We start from the raw sequence: 19,064 nt of genomic DNA, 5'->3' as shown, positions 1-19,064 counted from the left end.
CTTACACTGGAGTGCTGTTCTTAGACTTGATTGCCATAATCCCCCCTTCTCTTTAAATTGCCCACCGAGAACTCCGGTGGCTCAGTAACTCCTATTTTTCAAGTTCTTCAACCATATACTGAACACTTCCACTTTGAAAACTTGTTCAGCTACGTGAAATGTTGCACTTTATCCCTGAAAACAAATGACAAGGTGCATTGCAAAAAGTAGCACATGGCAGAGGACAGCAACTGTTCAAAGCCACATATTCATCAACTGGCTAGATCCTTCAATGGCTCGCAATAAGCTCTGTGAATATCTTACTGTACATGAACCCAGGAAAGGGGGGAAGAAAGGATAAAGAAAAAAGGTTCTCTCCCTTTTTTCTAGAATACTGTGAGCAAAATTTCCTGAGCTCAAGACTTTTTTTAACCCTTCCAATCATCACTAGCAGGATAAAGTGAGCCATACCTGCTTTCCCTTGCTGAGTGCTTCCCCTTCTTTATACATGCATAGAACTTCTTTGCCATTCTACAGTTAACTTTATATTTTGCAATTAACCAGGGAACTCAACATTATGTATGAGTTGAAGAATAGAGCAGATAGTGAAGAACAGAATTTTTTTAAGAAACAGGTTTATTAACTCAAAGTTAGGTGCTTCCAAGAAGAAAATACTCGCCTAATCTGAGCTTTTCTTCCTCTAAAATGGTAAAAGTATATTGCACATTATGCATTATGACAGTTAAATTTCACTGAAACACTGCCCAAAAGCCACCTTCAAGTTTACTTTAAGCTTGTTCATTTTAGTGTGAAGACACAGAGCTGACCAAACAGCACCTGACCATTTCTCTATGCCATTATAACGATCAAATGGAGTAAGGGCAGAGACCTTTCTGCTTTTCCCTCAGAAGTAGCAATAAGTAACAGCAGCTATTAGAGGCAGATTTCCCCCAATATTTGTATGAACTAAATATTTTTGTTCCTTCCTCCTTTGTCAAATTTGTTTGATACTGCCCAAAGGGTAAGAATGATAGTTGTGAACACTAAACATTCACAGGAGCCTCATTTCTTTAGCAAAACGTAGTTAAGAGAATAATACAGGTATGCTGAAGAACCTGAAAACAACTACTCAGAAAATAAGGCTGCCATGTAGTACCATGCAAATGAATGTTCTCAACTCCATGCATTCACCAGTGATTACAGCATCAAGAGTTAGCACTCTTCAGTTTCAGTAACACTAAAGACCATGTGAGTTCGAGGCAAAGGGAAAAGATGATGCAGGATGCAGCAGAGTTTGCGTGTTGAAATAGCAATATTAAAGAAAATAATTAAAAAGTAATAAATCAAGGCATCAGACAAACCCACCGGAATGACAAACATTAAGTATTGCTGCTGTCACTTTCCCAAAAAGCCTGCATTAACCATCTACGCTGATGCTGCAACAAACCACTGAGGCTAGAACAAGATCAGCAGCACTGCCGGGAAGCATAAACTCTGGGCACAGACTGCAGGACCAACACAGAAACACGGTAAGACTAAGAGGGAAGAAAATCTTATCAAGAAGATAAAAAGGGGGTAAAAAGATTAATCTCTATTAACATGTAGGAAAAGTTTTTCACTATTTTCTTAACTCGAAAAATAAGATTTGATTGAAACATTATAAAAGTAGTAAACACAACTCATTAGCCTTTAGTTTAGAGGAATCAATACAAAGGACTTCAGGTTTGAGACTCAATGTGCTGAAAAAGATTCTACCAGATTTCCACAGAGAACAATTTCAAACTGCAAACTTCCATAATTTCACATGACTTAAACTTGCAGTGCATTCCCTCTGAACATGACCTCTTAATCTAACTTCCCAGTAATGTTGTTTTAAAATGTAAATAAGTATTAAAAGGGCATGTGAAACAAGCTTCTGTTAAGTCTAAAGGCAGTATTAGTAATTGCTAAAAAAAATTATACTACATAGAGGAAGAAAATGCTGCTTACCTGAAATGCCAACTGAATTGTTTCCAGAGTTTTGGATGGCTTACAGACAACTGACAGAGCAATGACAAATTCCCGAACGTCAATTATGCCGTCTTCATTCTGTGAAGGAAAACCTTACCTCTAAATACTGCAATTTGTCTGAGAACTTTCATAAATAACTAACAGTTGCTAAAGATGCAGAATATTCAGAAAGATCATTACATATGCCACTGCAAAAAAGTCTCACTGAAATGGAACTAATTCAGGGCAAGAACCTGGGTCATCAAAACTCTGCAGGCTCTTTTTAGAGTCTCAGTCAGAAGTCATAATTCAAAGATTCTTGGAAGACAGTGCTGCTAGTCACCTTTCACTTGCATATTTAAGATTTTTATGTTAAACCATCTGAACTACCAGGTTGAAATTAAAATTGGAGAACCACATGACAAGGTAGCCTAATTTAAGCCCTGAATACATGACATCTGCTCTTTGGTCTAAGAGAGAGCACTATGGACATATCCATCTCCTGGTCCAAACAGCATCCAAAAGATAATAGTCATTTCCCCATCCTGACTGATTGCCAGAGAAATGAAAAACTGGCTCATCTGCCAAGTTCCTAGGTCCTTCAGGTATCCTAGGAGAACAAGTGATTTATTTACAAGGTAAGTGAAATATCAGCTAATAGGCATTGCATTCAGTTGCAACAAGCCGCACCAGAGGTTTAGCCTGAATGCATCTTTCTTCCTCTTCATATTTTGCATCTAGAAAGAAAATCAGTTTTGTCCAACTGATGCTCCTTTTAACTTCTACCTGAATGAATGCTTTCTTTAGTCGATGATAGGTGCTCTTACCTTGCTGAAAGGGAAATGCAGTAGGCAAATACTATGGTGAAGTGCTCAAAAGCACCTAGCACTGGTCCAAATCAGACCTCAGTGAATTCAGCTGGAACAGAATTAGGCTAAAGTGGAGTTTTACAAAAGTAGTACAATTTTTAAACATGATGTTGTTTCTTACCTCATCAAAAAGTGCAAACATACTTTCTAATGTGTGAGAAACTGGAAATTCCAAGTATGCTGAGAATTCTTTAAGATCAACCTTTTCTTTTTTCATTTTCATGGCACTTGCAGCATATTTATCAAGATCATCTTCAAGTGTTTCTGGCTTCAGCCTAGAAAGCATATTATTTTTGCACATTTTAAAAATAAACCCAGTTTTAACAATACAAATTTCAATATACCAAATGAAGCAATGGATGATAATGCTGTAAAACATTACAGAATCTGGAATCAGAATTACTAAGTAACTTTATAATAAAATAATGTATTCCTGTAATTTTAAGGCTCACATTAGTTCTTAACTGTATTAGGAATCACTGCAAGGGCTTAGAAACCCTGGTCATAAACTTGCGTCCTTTATTCTACCTTGATTATAAGCCGTATGTGTTAGCAGTTCAACATGAACAAGAAACACAGTCTAGAACTAGCTAATAAGAAATACCAGGCACGGAGAACTAGGTGGGATTTAGGTCACCTGAATATGGCTGTATTGTAGGACAGTAACATAAACCAATTACAATTCCAAATTTACTAATGTCACTGAACAGGAAAGACCTGATGCATCTTGCCTAAAAGAAATCAGGGATTACATAATAGCGATTATACTGTTAATCCTGTTTGTCAGTCCTCATTTTTCACATTCAGTCTGGAGTTGGACACCATCACGAGGTGACCCAAAGTTATAGCAGTTAATACAGCTACAGAAATTCCCTCAGTCCTTCCAATTGCAAAACCAGATTTTGACTGATGAATGAACAGCTTTATCTTTATGCAGGTATCTGCTGCATGGTTGTTTGGGTTCTGGTTTTTTTTTTTGCTAAGTCAAGCTTCCTGTATTCGCTTTGTGAAAGTAAGTCTTACTATGAACATAATAAATGGTGCTGCAGGTATGTGGGGAAAAGTAAATTCCCTCCCTAATACAACATCAAACAAATCTTGATCAGCAGGTTTCCTCTGAACTGATTTAGGGTAACGTGGGCATCCAAACTTTCCAGTCTGAAGACAAAAGAAGCCAATAAAGTCTTCTACAATATTCTTCTGCAGTTGTGTTTTGCTGTTTGCTGCTGCAGACAAGGAAAAGCAGCTATTTACAGAACTCACAAGCTCACACCAGAATTGTTCCCAGACTGCAGCTGGGACTCCTCAGTAGCTCCCTCTCAGTGACAAGAATGAATAAAATACTTAATATCAGCATTCTCAGGAGCTTCTGAAAAAAAGATAAGAGCATTTCTGATAGGAAGATTATCTGATACGTCAGCTCCAGACCTTGACTGCTTGCTGAAATGACCCTTCCTAAAAATCACTGCTTTTAAGTAAAAACACAACTACTATGCTGTCTGCCATCACCTAAACTGACTTACCAAAAATGTACTAAACAATGCCAAGCCCTGTATTTCTGAATTATAAGACCTGAACATGCAAGAATTCTTCCAGAGACCCGTGGCCCCTATAGAACATTCATATGTTCTCCATCCCGGCATTAAAGCACCTATCTGAAGTTTTGGTCCTAGACAGTACAAAAAGAGCAGCGAAACACTCCTCTGCAATCATTCATTTTCCATGATCAAGCAGAAAAGTAGCAGGAACAATGAAAAAGGAATCCATGGAGGATTTGAGATGCACGCAGAACTCAGCTTCTCACATGCAGGATTACATATAAGTGTCCACAGATAATACATCCCCACTGTAGTAGTCAAAATGGATTTTAACTGTAGGATGAAGGACAGCTGGCATCCGAATCCTCCCTTGAGATAAGCCACCACTGACACAGAATACGCAGTCTAACATCTGTCTCTAAATCAGAGATTTGATTTACAATGAATTGACTCAAAATTCACCTTCTAGAACTGAGTACTCACTTGGTGAGTAGTATTTGAGACTTGCGAGATCTCCTCTTCACCAGTCAATTAAGTCCAAAAAGCTAAAAACTTTGAAGGCAAAACCTTGTACGGAAAGTAGCATGGCTTACCACAAATCTTACAGACATCTTGTGGTTTGGGTTTTATAAATACAGAAAGAGACGTGAGTTAATCTCAAAAAGAGTATGTGGATCAGTGAGGCAATCTTATTGCTTCAGCTTGAGTATGACTGCATTGTACTTCTGGTAATGCAAGGTGCCCTCACTTCCCTCCAGCCCTTTCAGAACCAGAAAGTAATTGATGTGTGGATGACCATGACTTACTATGCTGAAGTCTTCTGAATCCAAGTGTTCCAAATCCCACAATAGGTTCTGAACCAATGTGAAATGGTTCCAATGTCTCAATTCCTTTAAAATTGTTACTTTTATCCCAATGGGGGCTATAAAAGCTAGAAAACCAACAGCGGATGGTCTTTGCTCATGAAATCATGTTTGTTTGCCTAATGGCTTCCATGCAAGATCTAGGCTTTACGATACATAATGTTATTTGCTGTTGTGGTGTTTTGCTTCATTTTTTAGGCCAGTGCGCACTAAAGAGAATAAAAACTCATTCCCGAGTCCCTGACGATGGAAAGGGCATTTTTCAAGATTAATAGCTCTGAACATTAAATCCTTCACAGCAGACTTCACAAGGAAAACCAGATCCCCGAAGGTAGGATATTTTCAGCATAATTACCACTATTTTTAGCACGTCTTACCTCCTTAAAGCTAGTTTTAGCTGTATTTGACTATTTGAAAACAAACTCCTTTCTTGCATGCTGGCAATCTGCCAAAAAGTTTCTAGTGTCTCCCAGAGCTGGAAGTTGCGTAAGAACAGCTGGATTTTGTAGCTAGCTACTGTAAACTGCAAGCTCAGAGAAACATGCCCTAAGCCAGAAAAGCATAATACATTCGTTTTTATGTCTGCTGATGTACTTCTGTGCAATTTCTTGTCATAATGGAGAAAGGATACTGAACAGCTGCAAAACTGACCTTACGAACACTCTGGCACACCCTGCCTCGATCCATGAGGCAGGGGCTATCATGGCTGGTATTTGCTATGTTAAGCCTGATCCGTGATCACCTATTGTAACGGACAGTATTCCTTTTATCAGGAATGCAGATGGACAACATCCTCCAGAGGTTTTTCTTGTTATAGATGATCTCTGAACACTCTGAAGTCACAGCACTGTTAGTTAGCTGTGAGGGGTTATTACTTTGGGGATGCAACGCTCTACCTACAGTCTGGACCACCATTTCAGGCACACATGGACAGCAGAAGTTTGTATTGTAGTCTGGATGGTAAAGGCTATTGAGCAAGAATAGACAGACACCAGGCCTATGAGGTAATTATCTCCTCCTCGCAGATCTTATGAGCCTATAGTGGCATTGCTCAGTAGGATCCTCGTGGCCAACTGGATGAGATACTATTGGAGAGTAGTGGTAAAAATGGAACTGCTGTTTAATTCAGGTCATTCTTACCAAAATACTATGGCTTTTAAGAGACAGCAGAATTGATTCAACACTAGTAGGTTTACTAACATTGAATTTCACCAGGGCCAGGGAGCGTGTAAGGAGGTAAACCTTGCAGGCTTGCTAAGGTTGTAGAACATTCTTCAAGGGCAGACATCAGTACTACCCATCAGATGGGTACAAGACACCAATACTACTCAGGCTCAGGAAAGCAAAGGAGATAGTTAAGGATCCAAAAAGAATTCCAAAATAAATTGCTGCCCATTGTTAAAGATAAAAATTACAAAGAGTAATCCTACTGAGAAAGCTAAGAAATCTAGAAGGCAAGAACAGGGGATTTTTTTCTGAAATCTGACCTGAAAAAGATGATTTGGTGCAAACCATACCTTTTGAAAGAAGTAGACGTAATCAGCAAAGCCATACTGTCTTCAGTGAAAAGTACAAAGAACCTCAGAGTCTGTGTACTAAATGCATACACCAGATCAAGAACCTGCCAAACCAAAGGGTCTTGTGCCACACATATACTAATAATAAAATGCACATTCACCATGATACCATATTATGTTCTTGCTGTACTTTCTATACTTATTGCTTTTTGATGCACAAAGTGGAAGCCAACTACCATACTGGAAGAGAAAATGTGCCATCTTGTACAAATAGCAGTGCTGCCTACCCTCCAATAAAAAAAAAATCAGAAAAAATAGATGAAAAATCTGAGGTTTTAAAGCATATTTGCTAAAAAGACTTCAAATGAATACGAAAAGTCAGGAAGTAGAAAACAGTGACTAAAACAGAAGGATGTGAGACACATCCATCCTTGCTAGATGTTCCAAATCGTACCTGGGGTTTTAAAAGTGAAAGGTTTGGGAGAAAACAACCAGGAAGCAATTAAGTAAATAATGCAGTAGCAGAGTACTGAATGTTAAAAAATTGAAGGGTAGACAGAAAGCAAGAGAAAAAAGAAGAGATCAGTTAAAAAAAAAAAATCAAGCACGGGATAAGCAAACAGATCATTGTTAATCTGGCTAGCCGTTTGATGAGGCTACCAATACTTCCCTGTCCCTTCACGCCCGCCCCCAAAAGATGCAAAAGGCCTGGTCCACTAAAATTACTTGAGCAAAATTTCAGGTTACATCAAGACCTGACTTTATAATCCTCATCTAACAGCAAGCAGAACACAGTCACTAAAAAAAAAATTCTACTTTGGATTGCAATATGTGCTACATTTGGTGTTTGTTTTTTTTTTTTTTAAGAGAAGTGATCTCTCTCTAATTTTCAGAAAATAAAACAATTAAAACTGAGAATAATCACAACTAAAAAAATAATTAGAAAATAATTTGACTGAAAACTGGGAATTCTCTAAGGAGCTACTGATGGCCTAAAAGCCATGGTTCCATAAGAAAGGGGAACAACAATTAAGGCTAGAAGGTCCTTCTAGTTCATCGGCAAAGCAAATGCAGGAATTAGAATGAACAGAAGTTTGAGAGAATAGGAACAAATCAATTCAAATCAGAACTTAAGGATCTCCTTGCAGGCAACTACTCTAAAGCAGCTCATAAAAAGTATCACATAAAAAGATGGAGATGAGACTTAATTATACTGTATTAACACTTTCTGAAGGAGAACATATCTGAAGAGGTCTTTAATAAGGCACAAAATCCAAACAAGCTTCAATGTCTAGAACATGGTAATAGATCCAGTCAAAGTACAAATAGAGAATCACTTTGAACAGTAGGGTAATTAATTGTGGAATAAATCATCAAATGAAGCAGAGGATTTACAATGTATGAAAGCTACAATAAAGATTGCATATAGCTTAGTAATCAGCTCATTGGTCAAACATAGATTATCAGGCTCAACAGAAGCATAACTGCTTGAGGACTAATGAATGCAGAATTTGAGAAGATGAGACTATGATCAATTGATCGCATTGACACAGGGGTCATTTTACCACAGAGTTCAGTACGAGGCAGCTGAGTTCCAGCCAGCTGTGACCTGGCAGCTGGATAGCCGTGTTAACAGAGCCCAAGCTCTTCATTAGATGAAGCATGAGAACTTGCTGCTGTGGCTGCATGGCTTCTGGACTGGATCCCATCCAGCTGAGCACAGACTAAGCAAATTTTACAATGTTAATGGATCCTGTAGATACATAATGTGAACAGAAATAACTCTCCAGTGTAGCAAACTGAGGTATAACTTGATTTCAAGGAATCTAAACCAAAAACAAGTCTGGATGTGCCTTACTACAAAAATCTTGCATTTAAAACTGGATGTTACCTTGAAGGTATGTTATTGCTCAAAAACAAGTATTAAGACTGGATGCAAAATCCAGTGGATAAAATTTACTTTTCCAGTTATTTAGGGATGTGACTGGATGATCTTAATGCCTCCCTGGCCTCAAAACCTTTGAATAAACAGCAAAATGACTGCATCGCCATCAAACGTGCATTAGAGATGAAGTCATATTACAACCTTCATCCAATTGTGCCAGAAAAATACCATCGTAATAGCCTTCTTACTGGCACATATCCAAATCAAGACAGGATAATATTTCACCAATGTACAATTGCTCAAACCAGACAGAGAACTTTTGGGTTGTGGGGAACCTCACTCACAAATGCACGTAATTGTTTTAGAGGCCAAAACAAAAACCCAGAAAAGCATAATTTGAAAGAACAGCTTTAAATTGAGCAGACAGAAGCCAGACAATTTAACAAGAGGATTAAACTGAATCCCAGGATTATCAACTGCATAGTAAGAGATGTGGGTGGTTTTGCAGGTGGTTTTTTTTGTTTGTTTGTTTTGTTTGCTTTTCTTTCTTAGTACTGTAAATTCAGAGCCTTTGGAACAAAGCAAGAATCTTTGTTTCCCCTTAGAAGTCTCTCCTATCCTACTGGAAGTCTTTTCAGATGGAGGTCCCAACAATGAATTAATATATGCGTGTTATCTGAATGCATCATGTATGCTACATTCCCTATTCTCCAATAGACCTTTCTCTTCTTTTTTTCATTGATGTACACAAGCTGAAAGGTGAAGGAAAAATTAGTGAAAGGAAATAAAGTACAGAATGGAAACATGAAACTATGCTCTATACTTTCAGGTGAGGAGACAAAAAATGGAAAAGGGCGTTTGTATAATAAAGCAGTTAATAGGATGAGGCTGTAAATTTAGTTTGTGGTTGTTCAATAGGATGAGAGGAGAAACAGGAGAAAAATTGGAAAATAGCAGCAACAAGTTCTACTATTTGGTTTATGTGAATTTTTTCACTGTTTGCTGAAGCTTTTCTGAAAGGTAAAGCCAGAGGGAACTGACGCCACGAGAAGAGAGAAGCCACGCTGCATATACTAAGCTACAGTTTCATTAGAAAGTCCATGTAGCAATAACCTACTCAGAAGATTAACCACTTCTTTGTGCTTCTTGGGAAAGGGTGACCCCTCTGCCCTCACTATTATAACGTTAATCCAGTCACAAGACTGCTATGGCAGCACTGTTCTCCCTTCACAGATGTCACAGGAAAGGGCGATTGACTCTTAACTGTATCAAATATTAGGAATCCCATAGTATTCCTGACCCTCTTCAGGAGGTGTCTTCTAGTTTTGTTCAGGAATGAACACTTCAGACACACTCTGCTCACTTGTCAGACTGAAAATATGAATTTTAGAACCTACTCATTAGGATCTAGGGGTGCTGCTTGCAAGTGGAGAACAGTATTGGTTTAATTTTATATTAGTGTTTCCCTGACTGTAATATGACAACATTCCATATATATTTGTAAATGCAATATTGTTATATGAAGGGAAAACTATATAAACATAGATACATAATAAAGATGCACCTTACATATAAATATTGTATATGCTCACCCAAGGCTTCTCACAAGCTTTGCAAATTCTAAAAGACATGTGTCTGAAGGCAGACGAAGTTGTCCTTCAGCCAAAGCTAGCTGACAGTCTTCAAATGTATAGTCTGTCACTGAAACTCCCAACGCCCTTGAACAAACCAAAGAAACACAGTAAGCAAGATAACCTAAGAAAACTGAGCAGAATCATCACTTTGTTTTAATAGCATGAAATCCTGTAACAATTATGCTCTCTATTCTGAAGAACTATAAGGAAGAGCCCATAAAAGAAAGTTCACATACAAAGAATGAAATATGGTACTCTACCCATTGCAGAACATCTATTTTGACTTTACAAGTACATGAAAATATAAAAGAACACAAGGGAAAAATTAGGCAGTGCATAGACTTTAAAATTCCTTAATATTTTCATAAAAGTGAATAATAAGAGTTTCAAAATTATTAGTCTAGAACAAAATTACATATTTAATAATGGTGTTAGTTATATTGTTATTACACTAACTTATTAATAAATCAATAATCACCTGAGCAGAACAACTATTACCTTCAGGTAATACTAAAATCATACAACAGGCAACATTTCTCTATAAAGAATAGCTAGGACATAAAGTATAAAAGCAAGTAGACTTAAACTCCAAGCAAACACAAGTTATTTTTAAGTGTATGACATAAAGGTAGAAGAAAAAAATACTCCCAAGTTTTTATATGCCAAACAATTAAGTACTCATTTTTGGTTTAGTTCTAACTTGATGCTCTGTAGTAACTGCAGCACCAAAAGATACTTCAAGGAAATCCTGATATTGTAGTTGCACTGCATTTGCTGTGCCAAAGTTGAGAGAAAGACACTTCGGTTTGGAAGAGGCCTTTAAGAATTCAGTGCACAAACATAAGATGCAATTTAGAAAGCAAACACTGCTCCATATGAGTTACTCGTCTGCCATGTTTTCCGTTATACCTGATTTTACTTATATTAGTACGGAACGTTATCTCCTTTGTGCAGTCTTTTCTAGTTTGATGAAGTCTTCACAAAATTTTTTTTCTTGACTTACCTTCACTGTTTTCATCTACAGGTTTTTCTACCTTACTACTAACCACCTTTTTCATCTGTAAAGTTAATACGCAGTAATAGCAAGATTGATACAAAACCCTGAGACATGCCACAGTCATTTTGGCTTTGACAAAAACTCTGCATTCAATTTTATGCTTTATTATAGACAGTTTGATCTGTAATGGCAGTTACCTCTCATGCAATGACCACTTAATTTCTGTTAAGTAGCCTCTTCCCCAGAATCTCGTTACAAGGCCTTTGAATGCCAATGTAAATAACATAAGCCAGTTCTCTTTTATCCACCAATTAATTGTCAAACTTCAGGAATTGTAATACATTAGTAAGACGTGCACTTAACATTAAAGCTACTGATCTCTCTAGGGTTTCTCTCTTCTCTAAGGCTGAGAAACTCAAATATTCAGGAAGAACACCTCACTAATAGATATTCAAGATCAAAACTACCAAGTATGTTAAAAAATCAGATATTATTTATAAGCTACTTATGAATAAAAAAAGGACATGCAGGGTAGTGATTTTGGACGAAGAGCCTCCCCCTTGCAAGAAGAAACACCAAACAGGAAGGAACAAAAGGAAAAAGCCAACTAAATGAAAAAGATGCAGGTACATAGAAAAGGCATCTTAAAATCCTGCAGACTGTTGAAGGCTAGATTGCCTCATATGGGTGATCCTAAGCAATTAAATTCATTTCCTCCAAACTTTTCACTTCTTGATCTGTTCCTGTTTCATTACTCTACTCCTCGTACGAAGTGTCCCAGTAGTATCTGCAAATCAGTAAACCACCTTAATGGAACGGACAAGAGGTTCTTGTGATACCATATTTCATCCCATAGACTTATGGTTAACATAGTAATGAATGTTGTGTAAAATCCAGATGAACTCTCCCATGCTGGGGAGATTTAAATCCATTTGCAAGTTCCACCTGACTTAGAGATCAGGTATTGCAGGTATTGTCAATACTTATATAATATGGTATTCAATACAGCATTGTATTATACAATATGAAATCATTGGTATTATACAATACAACATCCATTTTCCTTGGAAGAAGAAAAAGGGGTGGATGAAAGAAGGGGAGTCTATCTTGCCAGTTTAGATTACTTCCTGTTCCCTTCTTTTGTACTGTGTGCACACTAGATCATCCTTATAAACTTCCCTGTCAACTGTCAGTGAAATAGCTGAACTCCTAGGGCAGCAAGGACACACTATAAGCAGTACTATCCAGAGCAGCTTACATAAAAGAATATGGTAATAACCAAAGATCTTGTCCAGCCAGGCACATTACACCAAATTTCATCAGATCTTAAGGCAACAGTAGGTATAGCACACAACAGAAATACAGGAACTTATGGGCGATCAGCTGAAGCATAGGGCAACTACACAGAAAAGGGGAAGCTGGTTAAAAATAAGTTAAAAGAAGAAACTGAAAGGATAAAGTGTTCATTTGTGGTACAAAATGACACACTGTATTAGGGAATCAGGAGAAGTGACAAGACATTTATCAAAAAAGATTCTGAAAGGACAAAAAAATAATCCAGTATGACTCAGCAACTGATTAAAGGTGGCAATTAGAACGAAAAGACTTTTTTTTTTTTTTAAATAAGTTCTCTCAAGGAAAACAGAGAAGACAGACAAGTTAAAACATAACCATGAGGTGGCAAGCCAAAGCAAGAAACAATAATTTATTAAAAATAAAAGCTAGAAGCTTTTCAAACACATCAAAAGAAAGATGACTAAGAAAGATCAGGCCATTCAACCTGGGGGGAGGGTAGAAGCCTGACTGACTGCCATCCCAGAACCAATGCCAGATTTAAATAATTTCTCCTAAATAATGGTCCCCAAACACATTGAAGTAGCCTAGCCAAAGAGGAATTAAAAAAAACAAAACCCCACACCAAAACCCAACAAACAATAAACAACCAAAACCAAACTTATGATACAGAACAAATTCCAAACAAAAGCAGGGATCATCTCAGACTCAGCCAAACCACAAGGGGAAAATATAACCTGCATCTTTTTACAGCTGTGTGCACCCCTTACAGAAGGAGTGGTATTTGGGCCAGACTTACAGTGCTATCAGTACAGGAAGATTCCCACTACAATTAATGCCTGCACGTATGCCTAGTGTCAACACAAACACAAAACAGGATTGAGAAGGATAAAAGCATCTTCTCTTGCTCACCTGTTGGCATTTCTCCAGCCTTTGGACTTTCAAAAAACACAAGATGAACTGAAACAGTGTGTTCATATATACACACCTAGACTTTCAGAATTACAAGGATCAGAAGAAGGGGAAGAAACAACTTTTGCTCACAGTAAAGTTCAGTCATAGGATCAACCAAGGCCAGATAAATCAGAGTTCAAGGGGCTCTTGAGTTCAGAAGATAAATCACAAGCTGTACAGGGCTAGCAGTTTAACACAAAAGGACCTTGATTTCAGCTCAGAATGTTGAAGAAACTGAAGCTGGGGAATACATAAAGTTCATTATTTGTGCTAAGATTGTGAATTTTTCAATTTCTTAGAACTCTAGACTGGCATACTAGAGTTCACTGTAAAGCCTGGGTGCAACTGCAACTCACAAGATTTTCTACAGAACCAGTTACCAAACTATTCCATCTCCAGGGCAATCTTTCTCTACTTCAATTCAACTGCTAGGAAGAAAAAAGATCATTTCAATTTGAGATTTGGGATGCAAATTGCAAGTGCAACCCAATGTTTTAATAAACTAGGAATATAACAGCTTTTCCCATATCTTCATTTGGAAGCATTTTTTTTTCCTCTTTTCTTCTCCTTTGCTTTTACAGTCAGTTAACCCGAGCCTGGCCTTTTTAATGTTCAGCAATTTTATACAGCCAAACATGCATGTCTGGCTTGACATACCTTGAGACTTTTTCCCTCCCTCCCTCCCCTGAAATGCTGGCTATTTACCTTTCATGATATCACACTACATGAAATTCCAAAGTCAGCAAGTCACTTCAAAAAAAATAAAACCAAACCAAAACCCAAAAGCCTTCCTGCAAACCCAATCTGTTACATACAACAGTTGTACTTGTTATATCCTGACTTCTCACACCAAACAGCTCCCTATGTCTAACACTTGTGCAGTCATAATATAAAAATAAATTATCAACTTTCTCATTTTCTGCATACCAATCCACTACGCATGCAAAATTCTGAACATAAAACAGAATGTGACTGCTGTAATATTATGCAAAGTAAGAGAAAATAGTACAGGCAATATTGTGACATTCTGAATCTACGCTTCAACAAAAACATTTTCCAAATGTTTTACATTGTTAATAAGCAGAACTGTGAACTAATCTAGAAAATATTCCACAGGCTGCTCAAAAAAACCCCTTTAAATTGGCTATAATCTTTACAGGGTGTTGAAAACATTAAAAGGATATCAAATTTGGTATTTTACTTCACTATCAGATGTTTAGGAAAAAACATACAAAACATGGTGGACAAGTAACCCCAGCTTCTAGTAGTCATCTGTACAGGAACTTCCTGAACCAGAGACTATTTATACCACTGTTTTAGAATCACTAATGGACCAAATTTTTTACAGTATATCTCAGCTCTGATGAATTCATTTTATGCATCTGGTAGTGAATGCCACAATTTGGTACGTTTTAAAGAGTATTTCCATTTACTTTCAGCTGGTCTACTGTTGAGTGCTTTCTATCTCTTCTGCTATAGAAAGTAACAGACCTTCCTTACTATGCATTTCTAGAACACTCATGATTTTACTGACCCAAAACAACCCTCCATTTTTTAATTTTTTTTTTTTTTCTTTCTTTCTTTCTTTCTTTCCCAAGCTGAAGAGCTTTCACCTATTTAGTTTTGGAAGGCCAGGGTAGATAGTCCCTTTTCTCTCCTTGGAGTACTCCTACTTTGTGATATTCTCCAAGCAAATGAAGGTCTAGTCATAAGAATCTGGAGTTCACATCAAGAATATAGTATCTCATGATGGTTTAATTTTTAGACAGAAAAAGAAGCTGCTAACAGCTGCATTTATCCCTTGTGTTAAGAAAATAGGTCCTGTAATTGTTGGTCTTGTAGGCTCGTACATCACAAATCTTCAAGGGATGAAAAATGAAGCAGGTTCTCTTTGTGTTGTCAGCACTCAAAAATCTAGTTCAAACCAGACTGTTGCAAAATATTACTTAACTTTAAAAATTTATTTCTTCCTTCAGAAAATCATCTTAGCAAGAAGCTGCATAGAGTTAACCCTGTTCAGTAACTATGTTTGCCTAATTGCCACACTTACAGCATTCACAGAAATAAACAGTGCAGAATGTAGTTCTCATCTCCATTTTTGTATATGGCCTGAAACCTAAACAAATGGATGCTTATTAACTCCAGCACTTCAGTAATTCCACTTATACTGATCCTTACGCCTTTGATGGTATAAAAATGACAAAAAGAAGCCTTGAATTTCAAAGTTAAGTGCTAAGCATACAACCAGTGCTTCTGCAGAATCACATACAAAACTTCAGACAGCACAGGCACAGAGTACAGCAGTTTTTCCAAAGTTAGATTTAACTGGCCACTGAAAATACAACAAATAGCCATGAGAGAGACCAGTAAGCTACTGTAAACGCACATCCTCAAGGCTGTTCTTCAGCAACTAGCATTACTGTATCACATACAGTGGCAGAGATCACATTCTGATACTGTCAAAGCCTGCAAGAAAAAAAAAATCTGATTTTGACTGTGTAGAAGATGACAAAAGGTGAAATGGACACAGAAGACTATCTGTAATACCTTTTGCCTTCACCAGCATGCTGGAAAAAAGGATTCATTTCTCAAAAACAAAGACGTAATCCTCATATGTCAAGCTGATAAGAGTTTCTGCTTTAACAGTATGACACGCTCCAGCAAGGGGAAAGTGATCCTGGCAAGGACTTGACAGAGAAAACATAAGGAAGACAGATGTTTTCAAGTTCTATGTCTAACATTCTGCACTTTAATTGATTTGAGCATCTACTGTAAATATAAAAACATGTCTTTAAACATTTGTGTAACTGGAGAAGAAAAACAAAGTTATTGGAAAAATGCAAACCGGACTATGACATTTTGGTATTTCTACAGGAAGTCTGCCTTTCTGGCCTTGCCACAAGTGTCTGGCTAGTGTCATGTATGTAGTTATAATGCTGAGTTTTAACACCAGAAAGATCAGAAAAATGAAATGCTCAAATCAGGAATGCTGACAGAACTTCAGTTCTGAGGTGCTTACAGTTTTGAAAAACAAAGAGGCAAAGGTGTTCAGTTTCCATCGGGTTTCAGTCTAAATATCTGCCATATGCATAAAAAAAATAACAAAGTTGCAATATTTTAACTTGCATTTTTTTTCCAAATTGTACTAACTATATTCTTCCCTATTTTGAAGATAGTCTCTGTAAGAGAAACTAACAAACTAAAGCAAAACAAATTGTGTTTATATGCTAACAAGTGACTAACACATCTGTGTATAATTATCTAAGCAGCTCACATCTGTAATTATTGGTGAAGTTACTTTAGACTTGCACAAAAAGCCTGCAGTGCAGATTTTCACAATTAGCTGCCTGCACTACCACTGGCTTATTTGTGTACAAAATGAATAGTGCTAAGTACATGCAACTAACTAGAAGCTGAGCTACTGACATACTCCTTTTAGATATATTTGAGCCCTAATGGATAGTAACATAACAAACTAACAAATTTTGTTTTGCAAAGTGGGAGTGGAAGAGTTACCTACTTTTTCTTTAAAGCAGTATTTCTATACCCTAAACAGTACTTTGATTACTTTACAACTATCAGATGTCTTCCAGAATAAAAGTGCTAATGAAAATTAGGTGTTCAAGAACTAGTCAACAGGCAAAAGGCTACAATCCCACAATGAAAAGAGACAACTAAAATTTTTTTAGGAAAAAAAACCCCAAACAAACAAATCATAAAACAAATGAACTTTAAATGGGTATCAGTAAATTAGAAACTATGATGCATAAAAACAATATGGAAAGGTAAAGACAGAGAAAAAGTTGCAATTGATGCAGCTAAGAAACATAAAACTGTTTCTAAAGCATAAGAAAAAAATATAAACAGTGATATAACTTATTACTAGTTGAGGATAGTAAAATTGCCAAAAGGCAAAAAAAGCTGTCATATGCAATAAATACTTTACATTAGGAAACAATTAAGATGACATATCTCACGAATAAAATGAAGTACTTTCCAATGCTTTAACAGTGGTAGAGATGTTTCCTTTATCACTGAGAAATTTTTAGAAATAAATACTTGTGATGGCAAGGTCAGATGATTTGTTCCTAATAATTCTAGAAGAGCTGGGATTGAAGCCTCAAGTCTACACACTGACAATTTTACAACACTACCGTAGTTCCAGTAAATCATGAGTTAATACTTTGAAGATATTAAAAAAAAAATTTAAAAAAAGTAACAACATAGGCCAAAAAGCTTGACACTCAGCTACAAAATACAGAGAAGAAAGAGTAAGTGCTGAAATTAACAGATCAAAATAATCCACATTGACTACCATCAATGTAAGGTGATAATAGCTCACGCACACGAAGACTAAAATGACAATTTTGCAATTATAAGTAATACTTACAAAAGTGAGCCAATATAATATGTATCTACGCAGCATGACTTACTAGCATGGTGGTTTCAGAACTGTATTAGAGCAATAAAGAACACTTGAAGTGAATTAAAACTCAAGATATTGCCAAATTTTTATTTATTTTAAAGAGAGAACCTGCATGGACTGTTGCCGTATTTAAAAGCACTCAACATTTTCAGTGATTTGAAAATGACTCTAAACACACTTCCTGATAGTATGTGGTGGATGAGATAGACATCGACTAAACAGAGTAGCAGTCAGAACAAGACCAGAAAGACAGGCAAGACAGACTCACTCAAACAAAATAGGTTGTATGAGAAAATCAAATGCAAAGCATACCGATAGGGAATAAGTAGGGGGCCATACTTGAAACAGCAGATTAATCTAATCTGCACATACCTTTTGTGCAGAATAAGAAAGTGATCCAAAGGAAGACAAGCATGGAGTAACTATTCAGCAGCAGCAGCTATCCTGCATGAGTAATTCCAGTTCTGATTACACAGATAATGCCCGAAACAGAAGAAACAGTGAGCTCAGTGGCTGTAACAAGACTGCACATGATGCTAGTTTTTGGCCCAATGCTATTGAATAAGTATCTGTCAATGAGAAAAAAGGCTGAATATCACAGACATTAAAATACTGGTAATTGCATAGGTGAGACTAAGAAACCCTTTTAGAAAGACACTTCGGATTTTTATAGATGCTGTAAAGCGATCAGCCACTAAGGCTTGGATCTTGCTCATCCTCCTGATGAGGACTGCAATGAAAGATATCACTATAAGTTAGCACTGCAGGAAGCAAATAGCCACAAGTGCAACTGTAGAAGTTGTGAGCCTTAATTTTCTACCATGACAGTGTCCTTTAAAAAAAAAGGAAATGTATCACCTGGATTCTTGTGGAATTTTGTGACAGATCAGTGCACAAATACTGAAACACCATCCATCAAGAGATCAGCTCATATTACATTTGAATTAAAACATAAAATAGGTACAGTTTAGAAAAAAAGCCTGTGAAATGAGGTCCTGAAAAGCAGCAGGAAAGGGTGCTTGCAGAATAGTAATCCGGACTGAGTAACTTCTGGTCACAACGTTCACATCAATGAGATGATCATCCCCAATGTGGTTGTCATGGTTTAACCCCAGCCAGC

General features: G+C 37.0%; 1 protein-coding gene across 1 annotated transcript in view; it reads right to left on the bottom strand.

Moving 5' to 3' along the window:
* Positions 1-19,064, bottom strand: part of LPCAT1 (lysophosphatidylcholine acyltransferase 1) — a 64,351-nt gene that overhangs the window by 7,948 nt on the left and 37,339 nt on the right. Inside the window, exons 10-12 of the mRNA XM_050891210.1 lie at positions 10,233-10,358; positions 2,959-3,112; positions 1,969-2,067 (exon numbers count right to left, since the gene is read on the bottom strand). Of these exons, the coding sequence (XP_050747167.1) occupies positions 1,969-2,067; positions 2,959-3,112; positions 10,233-10,358 (379 nt within the window). The remainder of the gene's footprint in view (positions 1-1,968; positions 2,068-2,958; positions 3,113-10,232; positions 10,359-19,064) is intronic.

Source organism: Gymnogyps californianus, chromosome 2 (assembly GCF_018139145.2).
Source record: "Gymnogyps californianus isolate 813 chromosome 2, ASM1813914v2, whole genome shotgun sequence".
NCBI classification, from domain to species: Eukaryota; Metazoa; Chordata; class Aves; order Accipitriformes; family Cathartidae; genus Gymnogyps; species Gymnogyps californianus.
This window is presented reverse-complemented; position numbering and strand designations above follow the sequence as displayed.